At 34.4% G+C, this 19,816-nt stretch overlaps 1 protein-coding gene across 2 annotated transcripts in view; it reads left to right on the top strand.

The window, feature by feature from the left end:
- The window catches only part of LOC149794901 (uncharacterized), a 261,813-nt gene that overhangs the window by 140,462 nt on the left and 101,535 nt on the right, over positions 1-19,816 (top strand). For both annotated transcript variants that reach the window (XM_089964539.1, XM_089964538.1), the window contains exon 4: positions 8,170-8,264. In XM_089964539.1, coding sequence (XP_089820665.1) covers positions 8,170-8,264 — 95 coding nt within the window. The remainder of the gene's footprint in view (positions 1-8,169; positions 8,265-19,816) is intronic.

Below are 19,816 nucleotides of genomic sequence, written 5' to 3' on the forward strand. Positions count from 1 at the left end.
TGTTTGCTCTTCAGGGTTTTCGTATTTGTCAGTAAAGTGCTTAGCGCAAGTCACTTCTGCTGCATAATCTCAAGAGATACGACCAAAACTGACCGAGATGACTCAGGCAATAAACTTAACACCCGTATAGAGTGACATGCGATTACACACTCCATAAATCATAACCAATGCAGTGATGGCTTAAACCATAATGATTTCTCCATGTGTGTACATCAAAAAACAATTAGGAACCTAGAGGCCCAAATTGAAGAATTACATTTACAGTTACGTGCTATTAAGTCAGCACAGGGAAGGATTAATGAGCAAGTAACCTCATGTAAATACCAATGCAGACATAGTCCCAAATGTCAACAATGTTAAATGCTCAGACACGGACAATCCCAATACCAGCCAAGATAAAATGTAAAATGACCGTGCAAATAAAAAATTATACCCAAAGTAATCCTGCATTGCAAACAATAGTACTTCCCTCTAAGTCATTTGTCACACCAGCAATATCAATAAGTGTACACCCATGGCCCTCAGCTCAGACAAGTCTGTTGCCAGCACCAAAAGATGCACTTCCTAGTGCTCAGACAAATGTGTCAACATCAACTCAACTACTTCACACAACTGAAACACCAATTTCAGCACCCCTTCCTCCAAGAGATGTGTCTGAAATACAAACCAGAGTCCAACACATTAAATCACAAGCCCAAAAAGGTAAGACTCTAATAATTGATTCCTCAATATTGAAAAGTATAATACCAATGAGACTTTTTAAAACAGATGTATAGACTATAAGAGATGCAAAATCCGACAATATCACGGACAGAATAATGAATACTGACCTAACCAAATGCAACAAAATTATTATTTTAGTAGGTGGAAGTGATGCCAGTGAGGGAAGGTCACTAAATCAAATCAGAACAGATTTTGAAAGTTTAATGTATGTTGATAGGTATTGAAGTCCAGACACATGTAAAAAAAAATGATATCAGGACTACCTCCTCGTGTGGACACCAGGGTGAAAATAATGATCTGATAATTGACCTATGTGAAGACTTCAACCTACAGTACTTTCCACAATACACAACATTCTTTCTTCAGAACCAGAATGTCAACTTAAGTATCTACCACAGAGACAAAAATTCATTTCAGCAGAAATAGAACAGCGCAACTACTGAGAAATATTAACATGTATGCCCCCATTTTAAAGCACTATAATGAAGAGTACTGTCTCTACTGTGGAGTAACTGGGCACATGACACAGGTATGCCATCATGGCAAACAGAATGAGTGCTTCAGATTCCATAAATTTAGACACAAAAAAGATTCAGTTAATCAATCTATTATTATACATACTAGGAAGCTGGCAAAGAGGAGAATGCCAGTGCTTCATTTACAACAAATCTAAATGTACCTAATAAAACTCTTGGCTCTAACTATTCAAAGGACACTATTTGAATGCAAAAGTTAACTGATTTTCAGAGTCTGTATGTGACTTTGCAGACTCTAATACATATGAGCTTTTAAATATGGAAACAGGATATCAGAATGACAAAAGTAGTATGGAGACAGTCTCAGTGAGTACCCCATTGCATGACGATATACACAGAATTGATATGAAACTAAATACAAAAGTTTTAACATAGGTCACTTAAATGAACAAGGTATAGTGGAAAAAAAGACAAGATTAAGTTAATATTGTCTTCGAAGGAAAATAATACAAATGTTTTAGGACTTAATAAAACCAAATTAAATGCTAACCACAATGATAATCTATTTCACTGTCAGTGTCACAGTAAACCATTACGCAGGGACAGAGAGACAGCGAGGTGGAGGTCTTGTTGTCTACATTAGGGAAGATGCAATTTCAGAAAGGCGACTTGACTTGGAGTCACATGAAATTGAGAGTGTTTGGGTGGAAATTTCTCAGAATAATGCAGAATCATTTCTGTTTGGTTTCATTTATTGGCCACCTTCCTCGAAAGCAATTTGGAATAAAAACTTTTTGAAACAAATGGAAAATGTTCTTGCACAAGAGAAAGAAACACATATACTCGGCGATATAAATAAGGACCTTCTTAATAATCAAATAAGGAACAACTGGGTGGAAGTTATTGAATCATTTGGCATATTACAGCTGGTAAATGAACCCACACGGCTAGCAGAAAAATGAAGCACTCTTATTGATCACATTTATACCAACCTACCAGACACTGTGGCTTGTGGTAATGTACCAAATGTTGGTCTAAGTGACCACCATCCTACGTTTTTGATAAGAAAGGTTAAATGCAAGAGAAATAAGAAAAATACACACAAAACTATCACATATAGATCAATTTTTTTTATGAAGAACAATTTCTCAGGGACCTTTATAAAGTTCTATGGAATATGGTCAAAAATTTGGATGACATAGATGAAGCTCTGAGGGTGTGGACTGACTTATTTATGGATGTAGTCTCTAAGCACGCACCACTGAAAGTACATCGAATAAAAAATGAAACCCAACCTAATTGGCTTACTAGTGAAATCCGAGATGCTATGAACACACAAGACCAGTTCAAGGCTATGGGAAACCATGCACAATATATAGTATGGAGAAATAAAATAACAAGTACGATTAAAAAGCTTAAAAAAATCTTATTATCAGTCATTGCTTGAAAATAGAAAGAGCAACACAAACTCCATTTGGAAAGTCTTCAATGAACTCACTGGAGGAACACACAAAGATCAGACTAATCACTCACTCCTGGTAATTGGCACCATATCCACTGATGACACTGACATTGCAAATGTTTTCAATGATTTTTTCACGAACATTACCGCAAAGATAAAATAACTAATGATAGAAAACAACTTTAACGAACTAAATAGTTCTGCAGCAGCAAAATCTCTAAGGAGGTATGTTTCTCTGTCACACCAGCATCAAGAAACGTTGTTAAAAAACGTCTCAGTGACCTTGATACCAAGAAAGCTACAGGACTTGATCAGATTGGTCCACGGCTCATTAAATCTTCTGCTATTGTAGATAGCATACCATTCATAATCAATTTAAGTGTCGCAACCGCATCTGTCCCCAAAATATGAAGAACTGCAAAAGTAACCCCTATTTACAAATCTTGTTCTAAGGATGATGCTGATAACTACCGACCATTCTCAATACAATCAAGCTTGTCAAAACTGATTGAAAAACATGTCCATGAATCATTCATGTTATATTTAATCAAACACTTGCCGTTACACCATAATTAATCAGGCTTTAGAAAGAAACATTCATGTGAGACTGCCATGATCACCCTTTCTGATAAATGGCTTCAAGCATTTGGTCAGGTTAGAATAATAGGATATGTATTTGTAGATTTCAGGAAAGCTTTTGACATGATGGATCATGAAATCCTTTTAAAGAAACTGAAAATCTACCAATGTGATGAAAGCACAGTTAGATGGTTTACTTCATACTTAAGTAAGAGAACACAAATTGTTTATATAAATAATGTTCTGTCTGAACCCGGAACAATTAGATATGGAGTACCACAAGGCTCAATTCTAGGTCAATTACTATTTATTTTATATATTAATGACCTATCACTTTTACTACGGGACTCCATATCATCTACAGAGCTCTATTCAGATGATACAACGTTGTCAGACATCGAAAATACAAAGCATGAACTCGAAATTTCTTTACAGAATGCCGTAAAGAACCTGGACAATTGGTGCACATGGAATGGCATTGTGGTAAATACTGGTAAAACTAAAATATTACTTATCTCAACACGGCAAAAAAGGACAAATCTTGTTAGTGATGAACTATGTATGAAATGGAATGATTTAACTTTGCAAACGGTCTGTCATGATAGACTACTTGGTGTTCTGATAGATAATAACCTATCATGGACTGAACATATCAAACATATTAGTAAAAAAGTCAATTCAAGTTTATGGTTTCTCAGTAGGATAAGTCATGTTTTCCCTGAAAAGCAAAGAAAACATTTTTTTATAAGTTACATTTAGCTCTATTTGGACTATTGTAATACAGTATGGGGTAATTCAATGATAAAAACATAGCAAAGCTGGCACATCTTCAAAAAAGAGCATTTGGGCTATTACCTATTAAAGACCGAATCTGTTTGAGAAAAGCCTTATTAATGTACAGGATATCCAATAATAGTGCTCCTGAATATTTACAGTCACTATTCCAGTATAGCTACCTGGTAATACTCCCCACCTTCAATCCATGTCTACCAAACAGTATAAAATTCCCAAACGAAATAAGAAATTATTTAAAAAAAGGTTTCCAATACTCTGGAACATTACTCTGGAATAGTATTCCACTTGAGATTAGAAATGCCCACTCTATTTTCTTCTTCCAAACCCAATATATCAAATGGCTTCAGAGATGCAACTAAAATAAATTCATTTTTATGAGGGTCTCAAGGTAGATTACATTTTTATCTAATTGTGTTACCCTCTATAAATAAAGTCATTATTATTATTATTATTATTATTATTATTATTATTATTATTATTATTTTATGTAATCTACCTCACGAAATTAGTCAGTCTAAATTTCTATGAGAAGCCAGATTTTTGCTCCCGAAAATAACAACTTTTTCTCCTTAAATTGTTCAAGGGACTGGAGTTTGAAAATGTGAGAATGCGTAAAGAGAGATTAACCTGAATAGAAAGAGTGAGTCTGAAAAAGGTACAAAAGTATTGTCTCAAGCAAATACATATGTTCATTGATATAAGTTTGTAATTATTTGATTTGTTTGTTTTCAATTCATACTTGAATTTCCCTTGAGTTCAGAAGTTAATCGTGCATTCATTGTCTTGAATGTTATATGATGTATGTATAATAATAATGTCATACAATATTTCATTGATACGAATGGGTCCGGATTTAGTGGCTTCTGTACAACAGAAATCACGAGCTGTATGAATTTCATGCATTACTCTGAAACGACTTGTGAGGGTTAATGTATCTGTCCTCAGTGATACGTAGCATGTATGCTAAGAAATGATTTACTTTGTGTCAATTAATCTCTAGTTAGCAATTAATGTAGTTAAGACGTGAAGTCGATTAATTCATTTGTGTAATTAGGTTGTGCATTCTCTTAAGCGAGAAAATTGGCATGTGTTGAACGACATAGTCCAGCTAGCAATTTACAGCCCACAGTGGGATGTAATATTTTACTTTAGAGGTCTAGTTATGCCATGGTAACAGTTAGGAATTGGAGTAGCCGCCAGAGAGACAAGTATGTACGTTAATCGAACTGTGTAGCAGTACTAGGTTTCGAACTGACCACATTGGATTAGTTCTGATGAGTTACTATAAGACGATATCTTATATAACAAAAGTGGGAATATTGTCCGACGCCCCCAAAAAATTCTGAAAAATATTTAAGTTGCGTTTTATATTTATTTCAATGGGAAAAAATAGTTTCATACATGTGCGACACCGTGAGAAGAAGTGCAGACTACACCAAATTACGTTTAATGACCCGAAGAGGTTTGATTGGGGGGAGGGATACGGTAACGCGGACTTGTCGCCAACAGTGATATAGAATGGACCAGAAGCAGTCAGGATATGCTGACATGATGACAATTTTAGTTCAATTACTCACTTGTTTATATGATTAAATTTGTTTTATCAATATAATAGAACGGCTAATAGCATTTCGCATACATTTTGTAACCTTTTCTAAAAGAAAGTGTATCATTCGAATGTCATGTTCAGTTTCAATATATCTAATTGATTAAATTGTTATATTCTACATACGGGGGCTGGTGTTGTTCTATTCTCTATCTTTATTCAGATCACTGTTATTCCATTCATTAATACTGTATTTTATTTCATCGTTTGCTCTATCTGGACAATAATACCATGGTCGATCATATCCTAGATAACGATAACCAAAGTAACATAACAGGAGGAGATCATACATCACCCTCTCACACAGAGGCAGTGCAGAAGCGCAGTCAGCGAAGATCTCAGAACTGCAGCACGCCTTTGATTGATGAAGCAACCCGAGAGGCATCTCCAGTTAAGTGTGCCACTAATAGCTGAGAGTATAAATTGGCCTGATCAGCCATTAGCGTACTCACACAAACCAAACTAGTTAGTGATGTTACGACCATCCTCGAACTCGAAGGACGAATAACATGCATTAAGAACATAAAAACTCTCTTTTGAGGCCAGTCGGTACATAATTTATGTACTTACTAACTGTTCATTGTTACAACTTCAACAAGGTAAAAGAAAAGCAAAGCCATCAAGTTTAGTAAAATTCAGCGAATAATTTATTACCTCTGAATACAAAGTGAATCTTTAAAGGGAACTTACAGAATTGTAAATTAAATCTCAAATCGTTATTAAAGTTCTATAACAAGTCCAAAAGTAAAGAGTGTTCCGGATGAATACCATTGGTCTTTTGAATGAATCCCGATCTTGAATGAGTTGATGTACCAATATTCTCGATCTATCACAATGATATACTCCAGAATCTCTTTTAGTGAGTTCTCAATAATACCAAAGCAGTGTTTATCTCCAAACGTTAATGAGCAGTTCGTTATTCGAATGAATAATGTAGATAAATAATTCCTACAAAGTTAAAACTAAACAGAACCAAGAGTTCTAATCATAGATTCCTAAAGACTAATATTAAGATAGGAATCAAACAGGAATGAATAATCTATTTACCACATCATGTATATACCAGGTTCACTTGACCTTGCACACAATATAATTTCAGCATTGAAAACCCCGGGTCTTTAACTCAGATCTCAAGGAAACAATATTTTGCTTAACAAAAAAATAACAAAAGTCAGTTACGCCAGTACTTTATCTTCAGTCACAGACACTCGTCAAGCACACGATACAAATTAAATATTTAACATCATGCAAGAGTAAATAACAACTATGCACTTGTCTGGTTGCAAACCTGTTGCCGGAATTCTCGGAAAAGTCTTTAATACCCCAAACGTAAACTCTCCCATATATTCTTCTCTTGTACACCTGCAGAGGTTTAAAGACTGAACTGCCAATATGTGGAGGAAGCCTCGTCATTAGCTGGCAATACACAAGCCTCGTTATGATGTTACTGTTTATTGGTATAACTGTAACATGCATTAAAAAATTAAATAATTAATATGAACCGGGGACCCGGATAGCTGTGTGGTCTGAAGTGCTCGCCATTACTGATTATTGACCTCTCACCTCAGTCTGCGTAGGTTCGAGTCTCGTGCTCGGTCAGTGTGGGTATATGAGATAGCTTCCTAGTAGCTTCACGTAGGTCAGTGATTCTTACCGGGGTTTTCCTGGGTTTTTCCTCCAGCAGTTATAGCCTATCTTGCGCCTAGAAATGGCGTTTTGCTCAAGATAGCAAAACCAAAAACTAGTAGACACCAAGTACTACTATCACTGATTTTTCTGCAAGTTCTTGTAAGTCATTCTAATTAATTCATCAGACGTGTCTTGCTCTTGTAACCGGATATTTATTTTATCAACCGACTCTTTGAATTACCATTTCACGCCGATTAAATGATTCACGCTGTTAAAATTATCATTCGATCTAAAAATATATGAACAAGAAAAGTTCTTTGGTATTTTGTGTTTTGAAATTGAGGCTAGCTTATATCAGGTTTGGAAATATGGATGAACATCGCAAAAGTATGTAATAGGAACTCTTTATCGGCTACGGAGACCTCATACTGATAAACTAAGGTAAATATCTATATTTAATCCGGACATCAAAAGGACACAAAACGTGTAATGAGTAAGAAAAATTCACTGAAAACTCGTTTGAAGATATATTGCTTCAAACTAACAATACTGGAAAGTAGTAGGCTGAAAAGAAGTTAAATAAAATGCATGGAAAATTACTTTAGAAGAGTGGGCTTGAAAGATTTTTCTGGTTTTCAGTTCAGGTGGATAGCAATTAACCTGCCCTGCATTTTCCCCTTAATTTGTTACCCTTTGGTGAAAAGCAGGGCAGCTCAGCAATCACTAGAAATGTCCGATGTCATCAATGTAACTAAAAAAGATAATCTTTTTACTTGAGTGTTAATAAACTAGAAACAACTTTCTCAAAATAAAATGTGTGACACCAGAGCATCTTTGCGGACTAACAGTCTAATAAAATCGAGATGCATTTCTTGTTCCACTCTCTTATTCTTTTTCAGATTCAAGGACTGGTATAAATTCTAAAGCTCAGGGATCTAAATCCCTAAAATACAGGAAGTCAAGCGAAAACGTTTCACTGGCAGTTGACACAAAGGTTAGTGCACTTCTGTATGAGTGAACGAAAACAATTTTCTTTTTGTATGTTTGGTTTTTTTTGTACGAAGATCTTGATTTTTAAGGAAGACCTCACAGTTTCTAAAATCCCCTTCTGCACACTTTGTATTTGCTTATAAGTTATCTTATGGTCATTATGTTAAATGTATTTTTGAGTATATTTTGCAAAATCACACTGAACATTTTGATATGTAATTACAGAAGCAATTTAATGAAAAGGAACATGTTTCTCGTGGTTTTATATCTTAACGGATAGTAGATCGCTTCAGCTAAATTAAATAGATGCAAATATACACATAATGAAGATAAAATATGAAATCCGTCTATTTAGTTAACATCATGATACCGCGCGAATATACACGTAATGAAGATTCAACAAAATAAGAAATCCGTGAATTTGGTTTACATCATGATACCGCGAAATTAATTGCCATTGAAATGTTGCTTCACAATATTTGTGATGAACAGACCTAAACGCACCGACAGGTTTTAAATCATGGCTTAAACTTAAGTATACAATCATGTCATCTGATTTGTCGAACTTTTCAGTTATGTGGTGAAATGATGTCAGTGTTTGGTGACTTAAACTTAAAGTACCCATGGTTTTAAAACGAATCTCAAAAAGCATATCAAATTGCCACACTGTCAGCATTATGGCTTCTAAGTCAATGCACTGCTTTTAATGAATCATTTGTGTCACACTGAAGGTGCGTCTAACGCAAACTTTTGTGAACATTCCGTGGAAACTTTTTTCCAGCCTTTTTGAGTATGAGGACCTCATCAGACTTCATCAAATTTCGCGTACTGAGACAGCATCAATGCATATTTTATGAGGGCGAATACACAACAAAGAGGGAGCCAGTCAGATACGTACTTTTTTGTATGTTTTCTTTCCCGATCGCGTATTCGAACAGTGATTCAAGTTTCTAGGTTCGAATACTAAATCTAGATAGAAATCATGTGATTAAAACAGGTTTCTGATTCTCAGAATCGCGTGTTCGGGCCTCGAGAAGGTGCTTTCCCGTTGTATCGCACACTTAATCATGTGATTCAAATTATATTTTCTGCTGATTCCTCTCGAAATCGCATATGTGAACTTCGAATACGCACATTAGAGCTACATAAATGCGAATGTTTAAACTTTATGAATCATTTGGCTTGCCAGGTATATCAATTATGCAATGTGGCAGGTTCAATTTCTCGAAGTGAAGTACTCGATATTTCACAGCGGACAGCCTGAGTAAATGAGTTAAAAGAGATCATATGACTGATCTTATGTATATTTGATTTAATTTATATTTGATTTAATTTAATTGTTTGTTTGTTAGTTTTCATTTTTTATATTCCATTACATGCTCTTGTAGTGTAATTGTATTTACTGGGTTTGATATTTTCTAGAATTCATTTTGTTTCTCGAAAACCTAATATTAGAACTTTGTATCAAATGCTGATGTACTTCCTGACCTTGATTCAGAATCAGTAAGAGGTGGAGTAATCAATTTCTTTTTTTCTTTTTTTAGAATTCATTATTAGTGTGGGATTTATAGAGTGAAATCGAGGATGTACGTGACTTTAGACATATAAATAGCCTCTTCATTATTATTTCGAAATTCTGGTTTTACCGGAATTTGCGCAGCAGCCAGATTTAACAGTGATGTTTTGAGAAAATATTTCAGTCTGGCTTTATACACTTCGACGTCAAGCTGTTTGTGACCAGTTTGAGGTGATATTCTATTTTATGGATTTATTAATTATTTTCCCTGGGAATGTTTAAGTGCTCATACAGAATTATTGGACAAAAACATTTTTTGAAATTTTATTCGTAATTCCAACATTGGAATATCTTTTTATGTGGTTCAACAATGAACTGTTGACACATCAGTACAACACTGACTACATTATGCGCCTTCCATTTTGATTTTCATCGGGACTCGAACTCAAATTCTTTAGAACATTTTATGACTTGGACTTCTAATTTTCAATTCTTGTATTATTTTTGGATTTGATTTTTAAAACCGTAAAGTCTTTTCCTCATTTTTACCTTGTCTTTCTAGGGAAATAAATTATTTGTTAAATTTTATAAAACTTGTTGTCTTCACTATTTTCTTGTTACTGTTTATGAGAGCCTAAACACGTAACACTGAAAAGGATCTTTTGATTGGCTTTAAGCTCGTTGATCAAGTTTTGAGACTGGGAAGCATTTCTCAAGCTATGGCACAGATTGCTTATTATACATACCCACCATTCTCTCCAATGAAAATATGGTGCTCCGATGAAGCACCATTAACAGCAACAGCAATATATCTGAGAAAATACACACCAGTTAATTTGTCATCAAAACTTATTTAAAAGCATTTCATATGAATTGGTAATATTTGTAATATGTTGAAGCATATTATGCGGGCAACCATGTAAGTAGAGACGCACTGTTTCCGTTTTGAAGGAGCAGTGACTCGCAAAGTGAACGCTGAATGTGAAGATTTTATATTATAGAATTATCGTTCCAGTACGGAAAGTGTGTGTGTTCTAGAACGTTTCTTAAATTTCAGATAGTATGTATGTGTGGGGGCTGTGAACATCCTTACCAAATAGAATAAAAATTATCGACTGATAAATTCATAATATAAATACTCCCTTAATTTTCTTACTATGATACACCCACTGTCGTGCTCATTTAGTCTTTCTTCTGACGCACAGCCATCAACAGCTGCATACAATAAAGCACACTCACTTCTGGATTTCATAGATGTACGCCAGAACCATAATATACCGTAATAATGAAACACTGCCATACTATTGTTGCCATTAAAACATCACTTAGAATTAAATGAAGTTTGGTGGAATGGTACCATTGATAGACGAATACACCCAAGAGTTAATGGTGAAATCTTTGTGAAATCACTCGTTTGTTTGAAGATAAGAAAATCCCTGTTCGAATGTAAGATACATCTGCAAAATGATGATACGTACAATGGAAATAACAACATTATAATTTTGAAATAAGTTAATTTGATTTGCAACATGTTCAACATTTCACCACGGCATCATTGCGGATAAGTCAAGGGATTAAACCAGTACTTGACTGATAATGAACCATAAGAAGATGAAATTGTATTCCAAGGTTTTGAGGAACCTACATCTGTTGTGGTAGCCGCTCTCAAATGTAAATAGTATGACGGCTATTGTTGAGTTTTGAAAACACTGCTGGCTGATATAGTACTTTTTATGATAGACCGACAAACCTACTAACTGTAATTTACTTCTCTCTGCAAAACAGTAACGAGAATATCTAACTTGAATTAAAGCATAATGTCATACTTAATCGCTCATTGGGTGCACAGGTTCAGAATTCAAAATCTATTTTTCAGCCAGTCTTGACAGTATCAAAAAGTGTTACACAGTAGATGGAGCTACTAGGACTGCAAGGTTACGACACAAATGAGAACATCATAATAAACGTCTGTTAATACATGGCAGGTTGGAATATGCTTTTGGAGGTGACGGTGTATTTTGTTACCTAATGACATGATTATGAAAATTGGTAGTATATTTTTTTGCAACAAAAGTCCAATGACTCGTTCAAACTTAGGTTAGACCCTAACATCAATGCTGATACAACGAAAAGAGGTATTACAATTCCTGATAAACAACCCGTAACACTTAGGCAAAAAACTGCTGAGGAGAAATATGACGACAAAGTGAATATCAATTAGGTAGATAATAAATATAATATCTATAGTCCTACTGTCATCATCCCTCTGGGATAAGCCTTGTCGCTAACCGACATCGTCAGGTCTGCTAATTCTATCATATTCTATGACGTCTAGAAGACACTTGATATTTTAGAAACGTTGAAGAAAAAAAAAACAACCAATATTGATCATGAAATAAACCAACAATACTTTATTTGGATCTCCGTAATTGTAAGAGTTTATGTTTTGATAAAGGTTGCGTACATTGTACTATTCTAGATGCTTTGCTTGCTTCACGGGGTAAAAATGACGGTAAGAAACCAAGCAGTTGTAAGTCAAGTTACATAACATGTTCAGAAAGGAAAGAAGTATCGACTAACTAGCCATCATACTACCAATAATTCCAGGCAATTCTTCTGCTGCTCGTTTTAACTAGACCAAACGAATAATCGGCTAACTTTATGACACCTTGTTGATCATTTCAAAACCTTGGCCAGAATAAGGTGGCATTGGATTGGGAGGAGAATGCTGAGTAGGAAAATTAGTAATTCTTACCAAATTTACTCTTCACAGTGCAACAGTCGACATTATCATTGTAACCGCAGTGATAATTACTGCCATTATTACACCCGTTTCATTGTATAGTTGCTTAAACCTTTTACCTAATGGCAATTTTCTTTTACATTTGAATGATTTGCAGAATTGTTTCTTTGAAATATCTCCAACTATATTAGATATGGACTCGTGTATTTCAAACCCTTTTCAAATGTTCCTGAAATACACACTTTCTGCTCGGGCCTTTTTCCGTCGTGATGTCTGTTTAGCTCTTTAGTATTTGCTTTGGTCTTTATCTGAACATGCACTCGGATATCAATTTGATTCTTGTTCCTCTTCTGTTGTCGAGAATATCTTCTCTGCAGCTGGAAGTCCTCTATTTTATTCACGTGTTAAATGTTGTTAAAGTCATTAATCAATTCGTGTATTTCAGTCTCCATTCATGTCATTACTGATTGATTTAGAAGAGGTAGAACATTTTTAATCTTTATTTCCTCTAGTACTTGTATTGGATGCTTTGTGTATCAGTAGGTTCTGTTAGATATATAAGTTTAACACTCTTCTGGACAATATTTTCAACACATACATGTTATTGTTTTTTTAAAAACCCGGTTATCTTGTCATCACCACAGTTTAACACATATTGCATCAACCTCTTATTTACTCAACTAGATTTCAATTTAGTTTAACTTCAAATTGCAAAACTGTAAGATCTTTGCGTATAGACTTGTTTTCATCTTGAAATCGTGTTTGGTAGTCTTGCAAACGTAAGTACCAATTAAACCGAAGGTGATAGAAACAAAGATCAATATGAATCTAATTGATATTATAAATGGCAGACTATCCGTTTCGTTGAAGAGAACAGATTTTGTTATCATGCATACAACACTTGCGATAAGTTAAAAAATAATCTTTTTTGCACATAAATGATAAGAATAAAGGTATTACAGTTATAATTTCGTAAGGTTATTATGGTTTCAAATGTACACTTGAAAGGTACAAGAGGAAATGGATGCAGATAGTGACAATAAACAAATTGTTTTGAATGTTTAGAACACACTCCATTCATCAGAATTACTGCGAGTAACAGCTACACGCCAACTATGATTCCTAATAGACAGCACATATTGAATCAGGCACAATCTGTGAATTTTTGAAACAAAACAATCTATCCATTTTCTATATCAAATCAATATCACACAAATAAGATAATAATTATTGTTTTATTATTTGCCTTTATTAGAGTCTAGTTAACAATACATGATTTTTTTATATTCTTTTGTATACTTTGTTTTGTCGTTATCATTCTTCTATGTATGAAGTTATGCCTTTAACCCACAAAATGCGCTGACTGATGTGAAATGTTAATGCGTCTCTGGAAAGGCATTTTATGCTTTTATTCATTTGTGCCATGTAAAACATGTTGTCTTTGTCTTTGGGATAGTCACTAGTGTCGTCGATCTTCCTATCACCCGTATTATTGCTGTAGACGTTTCCTGTCTCGACCTGAATGCACAGGGAGTCTGTATCCATTGTCTGTAGTCTTGATCTATCTCGGACTTTGTTGTTTAACTTGGCATAGTATAATTAACATTTGTCTACATAGTCTTTACATTTTACATATGGTGTATGCAGTTTAATGTAATGCATTTCCTACTCGTAATAAAATGTATGTCCTCTGTAGTCTAATATTCCAAATCAAATAAGGCATACATGCGGTCACAGATGCATTACAATAAATAAGGGTGTAATCCCCTTTTCCCATGATTATCGAAACAATGTAAATTTTTAGTTGTGAAAGTGACACTTAAGGATAAACAGGGAGCGTCTACTGAACTCTAACCAGTATTGATTTAAACAATGTAACATCACACGCACTGGACATCCTATAATTTTGTCTTTGTAAAATGTTCTGTATATTCGAAAGGACAATTGCTCTTTGACTTATAACTTGTAAAAATGAAAGTATTATTTACTTTTAAACGTTAATATTTGTTCAGCTATGTTTGGGACTATTTTTACGCAAAACAAATGAAAGGGACATCTTCTCAGTCAGAATGAAGAAAACTATTTATTCCTCATTTTTTTCTAAATGATTTCCACTGAAAAGAAACCTAAGTGATAAAAATAATCTCAAATGGTTAATGATTTAATAATAAATTTATAAAACTCGTTGAATAATGTCCAGTTTTTACTAGCCAAGGTTCGCAAAAACTGGACATTATTCAACTCAGTATTAATTAATTACCCTTTTGAGATCCTGTACATCAACCATTTAGATAGCTCTAGCACAGTAAAGCCAACAAATATAGGCTTGGTTAGTTTGATCTTCTAGTTTCCTGATACTGACTGCTACCAAGTTATCTTCTAACAGTGTTCGCTATGTAAATTACCAAGTCTTCTAATAGTGTTCAGTATGTAAAGTACCAAATCACCATTTAATATTGTTCTCCTAGTAAATTAGATATAAAATATTTTCATATGGACACATTTCATTCATTATTCTATTCCTGAGATTTTCCTTTTGCTTTCTGAACACCGACTTTTTCAGCATGAACCTGTTAGCTACGAAATCCTAGCTGATTGAATGTATTGTTCTTTAGTTGGATATGATCTTTGTATTGTCGATTCCATTTTATTTGGTTGGGGGCATATATTGAAACTAGCATAGCTTTAAAATCTGCATTGTATGCGGTAATGTTGTTAGGTGGGCATCAATTTAATCTGTAGCAGTTTCAGAAGCAAATAAACTCAACCCATCAACGTTTGATTTAGAAATCCATTTATTACACCTCTGACTAATTCATTCAGTAGCTATTAACGTAATTTTTAGTTTTACTGAAAGTTTAGTTTCTTATTTGTCGTTTAACGTAATAATATAATGTACATCTTTTTTTAATATTTCGGTTCTCAGCATCTGTATGTTTGCGTTTCAGTATATGCTGTATTTTAAATGTTCTCACCACACTCACGCAATGCATTACCTGGAATATACATACCTAGTTCACTTTGGAACAAATACTTTCACACTTGTATCGCTGAATTGTAACGTCATTGTGTGTGTGTGTGTGTGTGTGTGTGTGTGAGAGAGAGAGAGAGAGAGAGAGAGAGTATAGCATTACTAATTGGACAAAGCTGGAATTTGGCCATTGATAAAGTTAATCAGGTCATAAACTATTCTCTCGGTACACGGTTCACTCGCTTGCTATGGTGGGTGTACATCGTCATTGAGGCGATGTTTTTTTGCGGGACAAAAGAATTTCATTTATATCTGGTTATGGCTATAAATCTTTTTAACCTGTTTTAATATATTAATTGTATTTTTGTTTTATCAAGCAGATTTCAATACGTGTATTTTATGGTCCAAATGCAGATAGATGTGTCATCACTTATGTCTACAAGTAGGTACAATTCACCTTCGATCTCCTCTAACCAATCCAGTTTTCCAAATGAGCTGGCTTTACATCGTTGGTATCGAGTATTCCTCCATTTCATCTCGATTAGTGAATAGGAAATACATGAGTTGCAACATTTTGTTAACTCCGTTTAAAGTGTTAGTAATTTTCAATTCTATTAGATTTTAAATAGTAATGCATAAGAGGGATCTTCTACACATTTCTGAAAATTGTGCAGGCTATAAGTGATTTTTATGTTCTTTATGCAGTAGTTATTAATTTTCGGCCAGTAGTACGGTTCAACTAACACAACTTAAACTAACACAACAGTGGGTACGCCACAGTAGGAAAAGAGTAGTAGCTATGGTATTTTGATTTAAACATGCATTTAAAAATGAAAGTCTTACTATTTGAATTTTAACTAGTGTTTCAGAACTCCCATATTTTCCCTACCTATGTCTTCTATTTATCAAATTTCACTAGGACTGCCAGACCGGACCTTGTGGTTATTTTATATTCCTTTATTTCTGTTGAAACATAAGATGGCAACAATTGGCGCTCGCCTTTACAGATCACTTAACACAGCTCATATCTGTCCGCATGACCAACTTAGCCTCCCGTGAGTCGGTAGTTCTTCCAACACATATATTGGGCACTATGTATAGACCGTCGTGTGCTGATAATGGCATTAAACCCTACAAAACCAATCCAAACCAAGCCATTAATTATGTGTGACTATACGTACATTTTTATGACTGATATATTATGCATCAGCACTTTTAGTCTCAGATATTCCTGGCACTCAAGATTATCTCGATACATCTATCAAGGATTTTGATTGTGAAATATATCAAAATCTGGAAGTTCTTAAAAATTTTAATGTCCCAGTACGTACGGTCGCACATGTGCGCGCATGTGTGTGTGTGTGTGTGTGTGTGTGTGTGTGCGCGTGCGTGCAACGAGAACTTAACATGGAACACTGGGGTTTTATGTGTTACACAATTTTATTATCTTTTTCAAAATAATAAAGACATGGATAGACAGTTGCCAGCTCTCGTCTCTACGGTAAATCATACCGACAGGTTTATATCCATTAACAGTATCACATTCACATTTTTATGGGTCAGACTGAACGACTTATATTTCAGGTAAATAAACTGAGCCATTCTTTAAATAATGTAATGGCTTTTATTACAAAATGCCATCTTGAAATAGATGCATTGTCTAGAGAGAACAGAAAGGGGAATAAAGGTGAAAATAGTTAAATAGCTCTTTTGCAATAAACCGAATCCCTTTTCGAAGTGATAAAGCATGCATTGTCACTAGCAGCTTTTACATACATTTTTTTTCGACCAGTACGATAATGGGTATCAAATAGCGCTGCCATGGCGCTTAAATGTTACAATCTTCCCGTTCTTCGTTAATATAACATTATCGTTTTCATATAGGTATTTTAGATTAAGAGCCGATGTATTAAAAGTGAAGTAACTCGTGGAAAATAAGGAGTCCGTATCTGCGTATTAACTGCCCACGTGATTTTACCATAGGAAGCAAAGACGGCGAATGCCAGTCCTTGTCTTTATTGTACGAGTGATGGATAAAAGCAGCAACAATAACAACAAAAGTTAGATGCTATCTAAGTTTAAGATTCCTTGAAACAAAAGAGCAACTCTTTTTTGTTACATCCAATTTTATCTATGTTATTCCAGAAATATGGATAAGTTTGATTTGGGTTTGCCATATATCAACTTGTTATTACAGAGTTTCTGGTTTTCACTGGAGGTTCTAAATTTTGCAAGTAGTAAGTTCGTTATTGATGTATTATCTTTAGCTAACTAGTCAAAATATTTTGCATAACTTTCAGCCCATAACATGTGCTTTAACGGTTGCTAAATTTGCCCTGACAAAATGAAAGAGACGGTTTGGCTAAAGTTGTGGAACGCATCCCCCCCCCCCACCCGTTTGAGAGAAGAAATAAAAATGTTAAAAACATGCGGGCACACGATCTAGAAAGGATTCCTGTTTGTGATTTACAATACACAAGAGCAACATCTGATAACAATTTATTTGTCTGCACATTTTTACGAAAGCGATTTTCCTAGAATTGTGTATTTGCATACATCATTGTTAAATGGAAGATCGAATACTTGAACCCTCTCCGTACAACCATTATTAATGTAAACGATTCTTAATAGAAGTATGAATTTTTATAAAATTTTAAATATTTAAAGGTCCACCTAACAAAGTTACTTTTAGATTTGTGTGTGACGTTCAGGATTAAAGATTACATGGTTAACAATCCGTAACAAAGCAGCATGCAATTTGAAATCACAAGAGACTGCACATTACATCGGGGGAAAAAAAAACACATTTCTAATTATATCTGTCGCAGGGAGAAATGTCACGTAAATCTTTTGTGAAAACTACTGAAGACATGTCACGAAGAGAAGTTACAACAGAAACGTTTGAGAAAGCAAAGCATTTGTTTAACAGGGACCTCCTGTAAAATACAAACGTTTAATAAACTCAGGTTGCTTTACAGCATAAGAATTTGCTGGAGGTGTTAATGAAATTGTTAAGCTACATAGGGAAGACAGTAAAGAATATTATTAGATTTATCTTCATCATAAAATAATGAGTTCACGAGTAACACGTGAGAATTTTATAACAACCGTCGCTATATTAGTTAGGACTTTGGTCCATGGCCATAGATTCATACGTTAGAACAGAGGTAATGTTGAATCCATGAATGTAAAAAAGTCGTCTATATTGCAATTGTTTATGCGGGTTATATTTGATCACTGCTCATTTAATAGTGCGTTCACAAGATCAATACATAGTGTTTATGTTTTCGTTTGGTTATGAATCATATCTAAGGGCCAAGTTTGTGCGGCATGTAAAATCACATCTTGCACAGAAGATCTGACAAAACAAAGAGTCTAAAGAGAAATTATGGCAGTAACATGCATCACACAGACAGAACAGAGCATGCTCGATTCCGTTTATTAATACAATACAGAATGTACCAAACAGAGGCAAAGGTGTGGGATCATTGGTTACATTTTCTTTGTCACAGTAGCTCATATGCAGAGAGTAATAACAACCATTGTGTGCTCAGTGAAGAGCACAAGGAATTAAAACTTACCACAGGAGCAATATAAAATGATTTAACTGTACCAGTTATCTCAATCAAAATAAAATGTTTAAAACAAGAGGGATATTCATGAGCCAAAGGAAATCAAGTCTTGACATGTGACAATAGCCGTTCATGTCGTTAACGTAGTGATATTTCAGGAAGAAAAACTTTCACGAAATAAGTGTCTTTTTCAGAAACAAAAATGTGTTGTTATCAACAAAGGTCAATTATTTTTGAAGAAACTGTATTTTACATGATATATTTAAACAATAATTTCATTCTCACATGAAAGTGTTTATCTTGCACAAGCAAGTAAGAAATTAAGCGATCTTTCACGAAGATAAATGTACTAATTAGTCAGCTGTCTTCACGAAAAAGCAACCAATCTTTATGAAGATCGTTACGTTTGTAATTAAAATATAATTAGCATCGACGAGGAAAGGTACGTTAATGCTGAGAAAAGTTGCATTTTTCATGAACGAGAAGCTGGTGAAACATTGCTTAGACCTGTACTGTCGCCTTTTTCGTTAAAATGTGGATATTCATTCTGAAGATTGTCCATTTTCACAAAGAAACCAACTTTTCATTAAGATTCATAATTCATTAAGATTGCATTTATTTCAATAGAACTTTTGGGTAAAGTATGGAGTCTCTGTGTAGCAAATACAAATTCTTCATTAAGATTGTACCTTTTCCGTGCAGAAGCATTCATGATGATTTCACAAGAAAGCACCGTCTCTCAATGAAATCAGTC

The sequence above is a fragment of the Sinohyriopsis cumingii genome, chromosome 7, assembly GCF_028554795.1.
Source record: "Sinohyriopsis cumingii isolate HCF-2022 chromosome 7, ASM2855479v2, whole genome shotgun sequence".
Classification (NCBI taxonomy): domain Eukaryota; kingdom Metazoa; phylum Mollusca; class Bivalvia; order Unionida; family Unionidae; genus Sinohyriopsis; species Sinohyriopsis cumingii.